General features: G+C 29.0%; 1 protein-coding gene across 1 annotated transcript; it reads left to right on the top strand.

Moving 5' to 3' along the window:
- The first annotated feature begins 307 nt into the window (after positions 1–307).
- RpS25 (ribosomal protein S25) lies at positions 308–8,608 on the top strand. Its single transcript, XM_016065092.4, has 4 exons — positions 308–338; positions 1,062–1,151; positions 5,525–5,708; positions 8,501–8,608. The coding sequence occupies exons 1-4, from the start codon at positions 336–338 to the stop codon at positions 8,572–8,574; spliced, it is 351 nt and encodes a 116-aa protein (XP_015920578.1). The 5' UTR covers positions 308–335; the 3' UTR covers positions 8,575–8,608.
- Positions 8,609–12,950: the final 4,342 nt, after the last annotated feature.

Raw genomic sequence — 12,950 nt, 5'->3', positions numbered from 1 at the left:
AAAACTTAGTGCGCCAACATTTGTGATACTGCGCCAAGTATTGCACTCTTTCCATCACGTGATTGTAACTCTTTGCTTGCTATCTGTGGCGTGTCTTTTCGGAAGGAATAAAGCGGACTTGGTTCCTCTACCTACTATATCAACTCTATGGCACGAACCACACGCGATTATTGACTTACATACAGTGAAAATAGCCCTTAAGTTATTTCAGTAAATTCGGTTATTTTATTTTTTGTTTATCTGGTCTGGCAATAGGTCTCTTAAACTGAACTGAATGCACAATTTGGAAATCTTGCTTGGCGTTTGTAGATTGCGTGGTGATTTGAGAAGTCATCATGGTAAGTTAGTTATATGTCCCTTCGTTATTTATCATTAATTAAATTTGCATTTAAATGTTTTTAAAATTATATTTTGTTGATGATTTTATTTTTTTATTACACATTGCATCCAGAATTAATCATTATATATAGAAATGTAATGTTAAAAAAAGTGGCCAACATTTTTGTATTTCGAATATTTCATTTCTTCTCTTATCTATTATATTAAATTGATTGTAATTAAAGTTTTTTTTCCCATTTTATAGATATTTTAAAACGTTAAATATTTTTTTTTTGCCTTTGATTTCTGTTATCTTAGGCTTAGTCTGTACACGTGTGAATAATGCCGATCTGTGGTAATTAGATTACTTCTTATTCTCCTTGTTTTTAAAATTTAATTAGTTTTTTAATTACTTAATGCTTGTATTTTTGATTCTTACTTTGCTAATAAATGAATATTGCATTAAAGCCAGTATCTGGCTCAAAACAGGCTTTCAATTTTTACGTAGTGAGGATGACGAGATAGCGAACTTTTATTTAATGTAAGTTTTCATTAATCAGAACATTATAAATTTAGAATATTTATTCTTTTTTAACTTAATTCCGCGTAACTTTAAACTTATATAAATATCTCTTTACTGTTGTAAAAATAGACTAGGAGTTAGAATTTTTTTTCGATATGATGAAAAAAATTAAATGAATTGAATGTATGCTAAAGAATACATATTTTTAACTTCATTCTAGCCACCCAAACAAGATCAAAAGAAAAAGGACCCTAAAGCTGGTGTTAAGAAGAAGGAAGGTGGATCTTCTGGGGGTAAAGCTAAAAAGAAGGTACATCTGTTAATTATATTATTAAACTAAGTAACTTTCAATATTTAAATTTTCACTAAACTAAGTTACTTTTATAAGTATTCAATTTGACAGGCTACATATTCATTAAATTCATTGATGTATTTATTTTACTTATCCATTCTCCATAGAAAATAGTTTATTTGATCTTTATTGGCAATTACTGAAAGACCAGTTATTGATATGCTAGTTACTGAAGTACCAGTACAAATATCGGCACGTGACTATTTGATTGATATAAAACTGTAAATTTTTCCTTATTTTTTGATCTATTCTGTAAATTTTTTTATTAGTTTAGCAGTAAGTACTAATTTGGCAGCAATATAGTAAAAAAATGATATATAACAATATGAGGACTGCTGTTGCCAGTGTTTATGAAAGAACTCAGTCTTTGTATTACTGAAATCTGTTCAAACTGTCATAAATAAATTTTTCTATTTTGTTTAGCACCTGCGGTATTTCAAGTATTTTATTTTTTATTGTGTGTATTTATGGTTTAAATTTTTTTAGCGTGTAATTATGGGTTTAGTGTAAAATCAGAATTTGATTATCTGAAAATCTTCAAAATTTAGGTAGTTGAGTTTTAATTACTATTCAAAAGGATAGTTTTAATTATTCATAGGTACAAACTGTAACAGTTTATCCAAAATTTTTAACATTTCATAATCAGGGTCTTAGGGTCAAGTAAGTATCGAAATTGTTATTAAAGGTTTCCATAGTCAGTGTGCTCTGTAACGATATCCTCAATGGTAAAAATTTTGGTGTTTGTAGTTTAGTGATAATTCTGTGTGTTCTATTCCTTAGTTACTGTAATAAGTAAATGTATGGAACGCTTGGCCTTAGCAATATGTTTATAGTACTTATAGTTCAGTTTAATGTTATTACAGTGTTTTCACTATAACCAGAGAATCTTGCACATCCTTTTCTTTTCTCGCATTAATAAATGATTACCGCGTGAAATTCACAGACTCTATTAGTCATTTTCTTAATGCTCGAATCTCGCGAATTTTGGAAGGCATTTCGCCTTGTGCCATTTTTAATAAAATCCATTTCATTTTTCTATCTTGATCTTTCATTATTTTCAACTTTCATTTGCTGGCAGATGTAGAGGACGGGAAAATGTGTGCACACTGCTGTAAATTTACTTAGTGATTCCAAATAGTTCAGCATCTGTTGAAAGTCTTTTAGCACCCAAAACCGAATTAAGACAAAATATTAAACGAATTAAGACCTCATTCCTCCCTCAAACATTGATTTTCGTATTTACCTGATATAAAAGTTTATCGTTGCGATTCATAATCAGACGATTTAAATGTCGTACATTGCGGAGGAAGATTTAAAAATTCAATATCGCGATTTGTAATTATGCGCTTTTAAAACCCTATGTAGCGATTCATATTCATGCGAGCTTAAAATCCAATGTCGTGATTTGTATACCAAACACCAATTTTCCTATTTATGCGTGCTTTAAAAATTACAGGATTCATATTCTCTAAATTTAAAATCATGCGTGTGATTCATATTTATATATTAATGCAATTTTAAATTTAATCATCGGGATTTATAATCGCATGGTTTACAAGTTTAAAAATTGCACTTTTTTGTCAATTTTTTTTATGTGTGTGTATGTATATATATTATATATATAATATATTCATTCTTGAATTTCCTCTTTTTTACTTTTCAACTACTCTCATCCCTGTGATAAGCATTAGATTAGAGCAACCTAATGAGAATAGCTGATGAAAAAATAGACGTAGAATATTTTCCATATGATGCTGTAAAAATATTCAATGCTTTAAAAAATAGATGTTAAATATTATAATTAAAGAGATAATTTTTTCAGAGTCTATTTGTGTATTTTTAATTTTTAGAAATCTCACCCTGTTTTTGAGGAAGGTGGGAAATTCTCTCCCATTTTTTTCTGTAATGAAAACACTTTAATGCTACTAATATTTTGGCATCTTATATAGAAAGTATATTAAACAATGCTGTGATGATACTTATTTTTCCTGATGTAAATGATGACATTTAGTCCCAACGTACTGAGCATTGATTTGAAATTTATCTTATCTTAGTTTTAAGTGTATTTATAAATGGAGCGATTCTGCTTATGTCATATTGCACATCTAATGCCTAGGGATTATATGGAGATGTATAAAAATTGGTGCATCCCTATAGGCATAATTCTCTGTTTTTGATAGAAAATAACTAATGCACTAGCAGATTTATGTAATCTAAAGTAAGTTGAATCATTGCAGATATTTTTTGTCTGTATTTTGTATTTCTGTTTTTCTTATGTAACAGATCTTTTTAACATTTCCCTAGCAGCAAAATTACTTGGGCCCGCATTGGGCCAATATTCATGAATATTGGCTCAATAAGCACTTAAATAATTTTTTAGATTCACCAGATGTTTGACTGATGCTGTACATTATCCATTATTTAGCCAATATAGATTCTATATTGGCTGATGTAGGTGCATGTTCAGAGGTCTGTCCAGGCCTAATTTACTACCGTTTAGCAGTACCTTGACAAATTCAACTTTAGGAAATTTCACAAAATACTTTTTCTTAACATTTTATTTTTGTATCCCTTAAGAACAAATTATGTCTAAATTTTCACGAAATAGGTACCTCTAAGAAAAACCTAGGCAGACCTCTGCCTGATGTTCTTATAAGACCCATTTGGAACCAAACTGGGGCCAAGGTAATTAATATTGTTGCTAGGGATATAAAAAGTCCTAATTAACCATGCGTCTTGTAAAAATCATTGTCGCTTAATGCCAAAAGTGGTTTGTGATGTCTTTTAAAAGAGTTAGATTAGTACAAACAATGTTAAGTTGTTTGAGCAGTAATTTTTACATTGTTTAGGCTAGCTCTGATAAGCTTTTTCAGTGAACTTAGATATTTTTAAGTTAAATAGCTATTTTTAATTGTTTTTTAAAAAATATGAATTGAAACTTGAAGAATTTACTAGACTAACAATGTTATGATGAACAATCTTTCGGGTCTGAAATGAAAGTGTGGATGTTTTTTCCCAACGTGTACTGAGCATTGTTATGTTTTTGCACTAATGTGAATATGCAGTAATTTTATTCCAGATCCCTTCTTGGTAGAAGTATGTTTTCTTAATACTTAATTACTGAAAAAGTGTGATCGTATGGGTACTTTTTACTTTTACTAATGAAACAGCAAAGCTTATACATTTGTTTTGATCAGATTACAATTCCTTTTTCAAAGTCAAATGCAAGGATACATGTATAGCAATAACATAGTATAGAATAGATGACTTTGCAAGGATAGATTGTACATGATCTGAGTTATTCTGAACTTACAATCAAATCTGTAACTTTAATCTTTATGTAGTTAAATATATTGATTCTCTATCCAATGTTGTAAATGACATTTCTGTTTGTCTCATAAGAAATTAAGTTATAATTAAGCATTAATTAATTACAATGAAGTTTTTGTTGGCATTTTTTTAAATGCGCAATTTTTTAATTAATATTAATCATTGATTTACATTTTTCATTCATTAACATTTTTCATTATATCCTAAAATATAACAGTGTGATGATGAGTAATCTTTCGGGTCTGAAACATTGTGTGGATATTTTCCCAACGTGTACTGAACACTGTCAAGCTGTTATATTTATTTGTTGAACTGTTAATGCTTTTTTTAATTATTTGATTTAACTGTTTACTATGGGGGTACTACTTAACTAATTATTACTTAGAGGACTATATATTGCAGAAGAAAGTTTACGTTTAGACTTTAATTCTCTTTTATTTTCATTACTAGTTACGTAAGTCATGACATTCCGATTGCTGAAAAAAATACTGCATAATCCTAAGTTACTGCATAATTTATTTTCATTTGTATGTTTAAAAATTTTCTTTTCAGTATTTGAAACTTCATGGCTTACAATAGGTTCGTCTGGACTAACTTTTTCTACGTTTTAAATAAAAAGTATTGATATAAAATTTAAAGCAAGATTTGATTAATGACATTTTAATGAATTTGAATAAGTAATGATGGGGAAAAAAGATCTGTTTAGAAAATTTTCTTCCGTGGTCCTCTTAACTAATTACTGTAGGAATTGTCACTACAATTACTGAGTAACAAAAGGAAGTGTTTTTCCATGATACTTATAAACCTTGATGTAGGTTTGATAATTCATTGGGTTAAATTAATATGTCATGTTTATCAAACAGTTTATTTGTTACATCTTTTAACAGTTAAGACCTTTAGCCTTTTATAACCTTAAAGCCTTTTTTTTATTGATAATAGTTTTCTTTTTAAAAGAATTTGCCTTGTTCCTAAAAAAAACAAATTTTTTTTCAAACCTGTAGAAGTGGTCCAAAGGAAAAGTTCGTGACAAGTTAAACAACTTGGTGCTTTTTGACAAGCCAACATATGAAAAGATGCTTAAGGAAATTCCAAGCTACAAATTGATCACTCCATCTGTTGTTTCTGATCGTTTAAAAGTCAGGGGATCTTTAGCAAGGAAAGCTTTAGAAGAACTTCATCAGAAAGGTGAGATAACTTTAAAAAATTCCTTTTATTCTAATGCATTTTATTGTTAGTTTTTGTCCTAGTTGTATGATATTTCGATTTGAGTTACAGATTATGGTATATATATATTGTTTCAAGATGTAGACCCTTATTCAATAGAAGAAATAAGAAAACATGTTTCCGAAGAGCTTATCACTAATTGATTTGTTTTAACGTTTCAAAGTTGTCGGATTTGAATTATTTATTTTGTTTAGTGTTTCACATTAAAGAATATGCTTCTTTCATTATTGATCAGTGCTTTTTTTTTGTTGCTATTTCTCTCAAACTTGACAAACTATCACAACCATACTACAGTGTTAGTATGTATGTTTAATAGTCAATTCCGAAATATTTAATTTTTTTAAAATTGTTTCTCTTAATTCTTGTAGATTTTTTAGCTTGAGGTTTGGGCCTATTTCTTTTGTCCTGCTGGGTCAATAGTTGCATTGATCTAGGGCCAGAATTAAAGACTGAATAAATTTTTTTATATTTCACATGATTTTTTAAAAAATCCTGTGCGTTGTGATGATTGCGCACCTGATCGCTACTCAAATTGCTCTCTTGAATATTCACTATTTAATGTGATATTTATTACAATCTATTTCTTGGTAGTTGTCATTGCTAATTTTTGCATATTTTTAAAATTGTGTTATTTATAACATTGTTTATTATAGCGCATAAATCTACAAGAGTACATTTGATTATATTAAAATATACATTTGCAAATATTAAATATAAATTATTTCTATGCCATGTTTTAGTTTATTATTTATGTTATTAGTTTTTTTATGCCATGCTGACTTGCAAAGTGTAAATGGAAAGAGTGCAATTTTTTTTCAATATTTTTATTTATTTATAAGCATGAATCTTATGCTTATATGTTGTCTTCTGCCACGCTAGATCAGTTAATTATGTTGATCTAGGGCCAGTATTGAAGACTAAAGGAATCATCCCTTATAGAAAACAGTTTTGCCTGAGTGGCAATTTCTGTGCCGAAACAGGGATACAACCAGTATTTTAGCTGCAGTTAACTGTTGAATCTGACTATTAAAAATTCAATTGTAAGGTGTGGAAACTTGAATGTTGTCTTCTGCCACGCTAGGTCAGTTAATTATGTTGATCTAGGGCCAGTACTGAAGACTAAAGGAATCATCCCTTATAGAAAACAGTTTTGCCTGAGTGGCAATTTCTGTGCCGAAACAGGGATACAACCAGTATTTTAACTGCAATTAACTGTTAAATCTGACTATTAAAAATTCAATTGTAATGTGTGGAAACTTGAATGTTGTCTTCTGCCACGCTAGGTCAGTTAATTATGTTGATCTAGGGCCAGTACTGAAGACTAAAGGAATTATCCCTTATAGAAAACAGTTTTGCCTGAGTGGCAATTTCTGTGCCGAAACAGGGATACAACCAGTATTTTAACTGCAGTTAACTGTTGAATCTGATTATTAAAAATTCAATTGTAAGGTGTGGAAACTTGAATGTTGTCTTCTGCCATGCTAGGTCAGTTAATTATGTTGATCTAGGGCCAGTACTGAAGACTAAAGATCAACATAATTAACAGTTTTGCCTCAGTGGCAATTTCTGTGCCGAAACACGGAAACATACAGAATGGTCAAAACTCAGTTAAGTTAAAATGTGATATGTTAAGAACCTTGTAGTAATGAAGATCTGCTTTCAGATTATTTTTCTACAATGTAGTTTTTATTATTGCATTTTCATGATAGTAAATATTGTTATTGCCTAAACTTGTGCAAATGTATGTGGTGATTATAGGATCAATATTCCTGTTATCTAATATAAGGGGCAGGAAAATAACCTAATGAGTTGTCTTGATTACTACTTATTTTCTGAAACATTTTTAATTTTGTCTTTTGTGATTGGCTTGTACCGGCCATATGCATGACATCCTATTATTGATATTACTTTATATCATTTATACTATTGTTGATATTACTTTAATTTAATTAGTCTAATTGGGCTCTGGATATTTGCAATTATCTTGATTGATCTTAATCTTCCTTGTGGAAGTCCACTGAACTGTAGAGGCAACGCTAAGAATTTTTTTCAGTAAATGGTAGTTGAATTATTGTAAATAATGATTCTAGTTTTACATAATTTGTTTTAAAATTTATTAACAAATTAAATATATAATGTCAATTTTTTGCAATTTCTATTTTTTATTCATCAATTTTCTTAGTTACAAAATGCAAGATATTGAGGATTTTCTGTAAAGAAGCAATATTCTATTTATTGACTGCTTATTTTAGTGCTATCCGGTGGGATACCAGAAACGCACAATTCCTTCATTACAATATTAGAATTGCAATGAAGCATCCTTAAGAAAAATCTCTCTGTTCTTTTAGAACTTTTACACATAGAACTTTTTTTTCTTTCTTCTACGTGTTGGAGAAAGTTGTTGATATCACTTCCCTTCATGATGTTCCTAGCGTAACGGTGGTTTCTATTTACCGTCTTGCTTCATTTTACTGTCATGTGTTAATTCTTTTTCTGATTAATGCATTTCCTGTTATCTTTGCATAACCATTTTACTGTCATTTTTGTGCAAAATCAAATTTGTTTCAACTATCCCTTTTTTATGGAAGCAAGTCTCTAATAGACTAAATGTTGTAATTGTTGCTGAATGTAATTAAGCCCAATCAGTGGAATGCATTTTTTTGTTGTTGCAGGAATTCTATTTAAACTAAGGTTCATTTTTTCTCACATTAATTAGCATTTTTGAAGAAACTAATGTGTGTTTTCTTTTTCAGGACTGATCAAGCAAGTTGTTAAACATCACAGTCAAGTGATTTATACCAGAGTCACTAAAGAAGACACAGTGTAAATGTTTTAAATAAAAAAAAAATTTATAAAGACAATTTTTGTATTTGATTTCTGAGGATCTTATTTTGTGTTTTTTTGTTGTTGACGTATACCAAGTCGGCACTTATGCATTAAGGCTTTTTTTGTAAGAGTAAATTTTACTTAGCTGCGACTTTAGGTTGCTGGAGTTTGCTGGATGCCTACTTTAGCAAGAGTTCTTGTTTTTAAGTATTTTATTCACTAAATTTTCAAGAGTTTCTGAATAATCCATTTGGTGTTTTTGAATGTAGTAGCATTACTATTAGCAAATTTATATTAGATTTGAACATTTTTTCAAAGCTTCAGGAATAGTTAATTTTAAAACTTACATGACACTCTTATGATGTAAGCATCTTTTACGTTTTTAATCTAATTAGGAATTTTATTACTTTTTTAAAATTTGTTGCTGTTTAAAATGGATTTATAAAAACGGATTAATAAGTACAGGGTTGCCACAGGTGACTAAAATGCGGCTATTTGCAACTACTTTCGATTTGAGGCAACTATGGCAACTTTTTTCAAGAAAGGGAGACTTTTCTGTGCTCCTAAACTTTTTTTTGCTCTCAATTTGCACAGATTCCATTTTGAATCTACTCAATCGCCTTTCAACAGTTATTGCCATGAAATTCTACTTGATTTTGAAGAACCCAATTTTTAATCGATGCTATGTTGCGTGAATTTTAGTAATCACTTTGCAATATATGTATATTTGCTAAATCAATTATTGATAAAAGGGAAAATTAATAGGAAGAGTGTTTTTTTAACAAAAAATTATTTTTCTGAATTCTGGCATTTATAAGTATTTAATGTTCCGCAAATAAAAATTTTTTATGTAAAAATTTAGTACTAGAACACTAACATTTATTTAAAAATTATCATATTGGCCGTCAATTTGACTAAATGGATCCTGGTATATTATCATGAAGTCATTTAATAAAATTTCAGTAATATTGAAAATTTTTTGTTCCTATTTAAGCAACTATTTTCTTAATTTAGGCGACTATTTTCATGCTTTAGGCCGGTGGATCAAATGGTACTGGGCTGCCCATTTCATTAAAGTTAAATTCCTAAGTTTATACCCCAAATTAAAAATATTTGTGTTCCATTAAAATTTTATTTATTTTAAAAAACGGGCCCCCGAAGGTGGTTACATAAATTTTTTAATGTTAGTAAAGTATCGTCTCAGATTATCCCCAGATGGAACCATCACATTTCAGTGAAACAAGCTCAGGGTTCTTATTATTTTAACCTTCTAGCAAGTTAAAATGTCTTACATATCTTTATATTTATTTTTTGGTGTAACAGTATTTTATTTTGAAGGCATGTTTAAATGCAGTTAATTTTAATAAATTAAAATAATCTGAAGTATAAGCAATCAACGTACGTAACAAATGTTACATATATAATTTTATTAAACTGCATATTTTTGCGAAAATCAGAATTGGATAACCCGAGGTTATCCTTTGGTTGGAGACTATAATAATGGAGTAAAATTATTTCTGTTCTGTATAATTAAATTATTACATTTCTGTCCATAGCAAGCTAAATCATTGGGTAAATAAGTTATCTTTTTTCGCACTTTTTAGCAGCTTAAGGTATTAGGATTCCTTATCACAGTTGTACTCTGGGTCATAGTGATTTAAGTTAAACTTTTTATTGTTCTTAAATAGTTATGAATTTATAAGGTTTTTATATAAATAATATTCAAAGATTTTAAAAGTTGAAGTAAATGACTTGTCACTATTTTAGCATCTAGTAAATGCAGTAAAAAATCTTACGTTAGTTCAGATTTGTCATCCCAAAAAATGAGTAATGACTTGTCACTATTTTAGCATCTAGTAAATGCAGTAAAAAATCTTACGTTAGTTCAGATTTGTCATCCCAAAAAATGAGTAATGACTTGTCACTATTTTAGCATCTAGTAAATGCAGTAAAAAATCTTACGTTAGTTCAGATTTGTCATCCCAAAAAATGAGTAATGAATTTGATTTAAAAGTAATTAAGATAAAAAATTCAATTATCTCAAATTTGTTAAATAACATGAATGTAGAGGCCATGTAATTATTACTTTGACAAGAATGTTTAGCTTCAATACTCGTATTTACATTCCAAAAAATATTAAGTTTTCTTAATTTGCTTATTTTACATACTTCATAAATTCAGAATGATCAATAATATTAATTTTAATGTTTTGTTAAATATGCTTTTGTAAAAAATTTTTTATTTAATAAAAACTACACCAGCTAGCTTTTTTAAATTAAAGTTAATCTGCTTATAATTTTGAATTTCTTTTTTTATGTTAACTAATAAATTGTTAATTAAAAAAATAGAATGTGTGGTTCAATATTGAATATACAGTCAAACCCCGCTATAGTGAACACCGTTTATAGTGAACTCCCGGAAATAGTGAACGAAATGCTCGGTTCCGTGCCTTGCTATACGCGGATAATGCTATTTAATGTGGATACAGTGAACCAAAAAAGTTAGGAAGTTGGATATAATGAACTTTTTTCTGTCTTCAACTGTTTTTTTTTTTGTAATAATTTTGAAATTTCTACTTCAAAAAAAATACATATTCTACCTATTTTTAAAACCATCTAAACAAACAAACAAAGCAGATGTTTCCAACCCAGTCAGATCAAAGATCAATATGCATTTTATGTCAGTGGGAATGAGCAATTATTCATTATTGATAAGGCCCTCCTTTTTGCTCTCAGTTCAGTTTAAAAAATCCTGCACACAAGTGTCTCAAATTTAACTATGGCTAGCAGTAAACGTAAAACGTTCTCCATTGATGATAAAATGGGCATAGTCAGAAAAATTGAAAATGGATGCAATCAAGCTGATATTTGCAGGGAATATAAACTATCCAAATCTGCAGTTTGTAACATATGGAAAAATAGGCAATTAATAATTTTTGCTCATGAAAAAAATTTAGATGGCAGAAAAAAGTTGAGTATAGCAGATCACAAGGATGTTGAAGCATTACTGAAGTGGTTCACCAATCGAAGTATCTGGACAACACAAATGTCGATGAATTTGCTAAGCGATTTTATGTGCTCGAATGGCAGGTTTAAAAAGCAGAATAACAGAAATTCAGGAAAAACTATTTGAGAGTCGGGAAGTTCTTTCATATCTGATGTTGAGGATTGCTCATCAGCTAAAGATTACTAATTTTTTTTTTTGTACGCAAGACAAAGAGTAATGGAAAATAACAAATTTTTTGCTACTACATAATATTTTTCAGTCATTTATTTGAACAATGTGTAATAAAAGGGGGGAGTTAGGGAACCATTAGTTAAATTGCTTAACGGATATAGTGAACTCCCGGTTATGGTGAACAGAAATTTCGGTCCCTTGAAGGTTCACTATAGCGGGGTTTGACTGTGTTTAAAAATCTGTATTTATGTGGCTTATATTTAATATAAAGTGCTTTATGGTGCATACATCCTATTCTTCATTTTATTTTATAAAAGAAGCACTTTAAATGTATATTTTGAGGGCTTAAAAGGTGCTTATTTTTTGTTGAAAAGCTTAGCTGTTTTATTAAGCAGTAATTTTAATCAATTTACGAAAATGCATTATTTTTCGTTTTGTAGCCTGATTTACAGAAAATTTAAAAATGCAATTTCATGTATATAAAATAAAAAATTCTGTAAATTAATGTTCATTAAAAACTTTTCAAATTAATAATCCCTTTGTGCAGAAGATAACTAGAATTGAGAATCAGAGATTTTCGACCAGGGGGAAGAATAAGGGACAACTGTAATTAAATAAGATATTAAAAAAAAAAAAAAAAAAAAAATACAGGCGTGAAAAATAAAATATGATATACAGGCGTATTAAATTCTAGCAATCTCAATGGTTTGGTAAGGTTGATTATAAATTTTTATTGCATTAACATCTTTCAACTTTTGTTTTAAGTGTTAATAAACATTTCTGTACAGATTTCAGTTATTAAAAAAAGTTGTATAACGAACGCATACAGTAGAATCCGCCAATCCTTCATAGCTGGCACGCATATAACTTACATCCTTCATTTAGTACAGAATTTCTGAAATAATGAAAAAACGTTCATCAGTTTTTACTATAAAATTTGCAAAATTAAAAAGTGTTTTTCGGTCATATGTAGATTTTGTTATTTAAAGAACTCTATGAAACTTCCATTATTATTCTGACAAAGTTTCCTTGAACTAAAGGAAATGTAAAAAGAATTAATATGTTTTTTTTTTAAAAAATTCTATTAAACAGTATTCAAGTCTATGGATCGAATCTTTACAAAAGACGCTATCTTAATGTTTCACGGCGTTAACCTTAAATGCCATAATTAATGTGTGCAGACGATATTTTAAGTTTCGT

Source organism: Parasteatoda tepidariorum, chromosome 10 (assembly GCF_982258835.1).
Source record: "Parasteatoda tepidariorum strain Cologne lab strain chromosome 10, Ptep-v5.0, whole genome shotgun sequence".
Classification (NCBI taxonomy): domain Eukaryota; kingdom Metazoa; phylum Arthropoda; class Arachnida; order Araneae; family Theridiidae; genus Parasteatoda; species Parasteatoda tepidariorum.
This window is presented reverse-complemented; position numbering and strand designations above follow the sequence as displayed.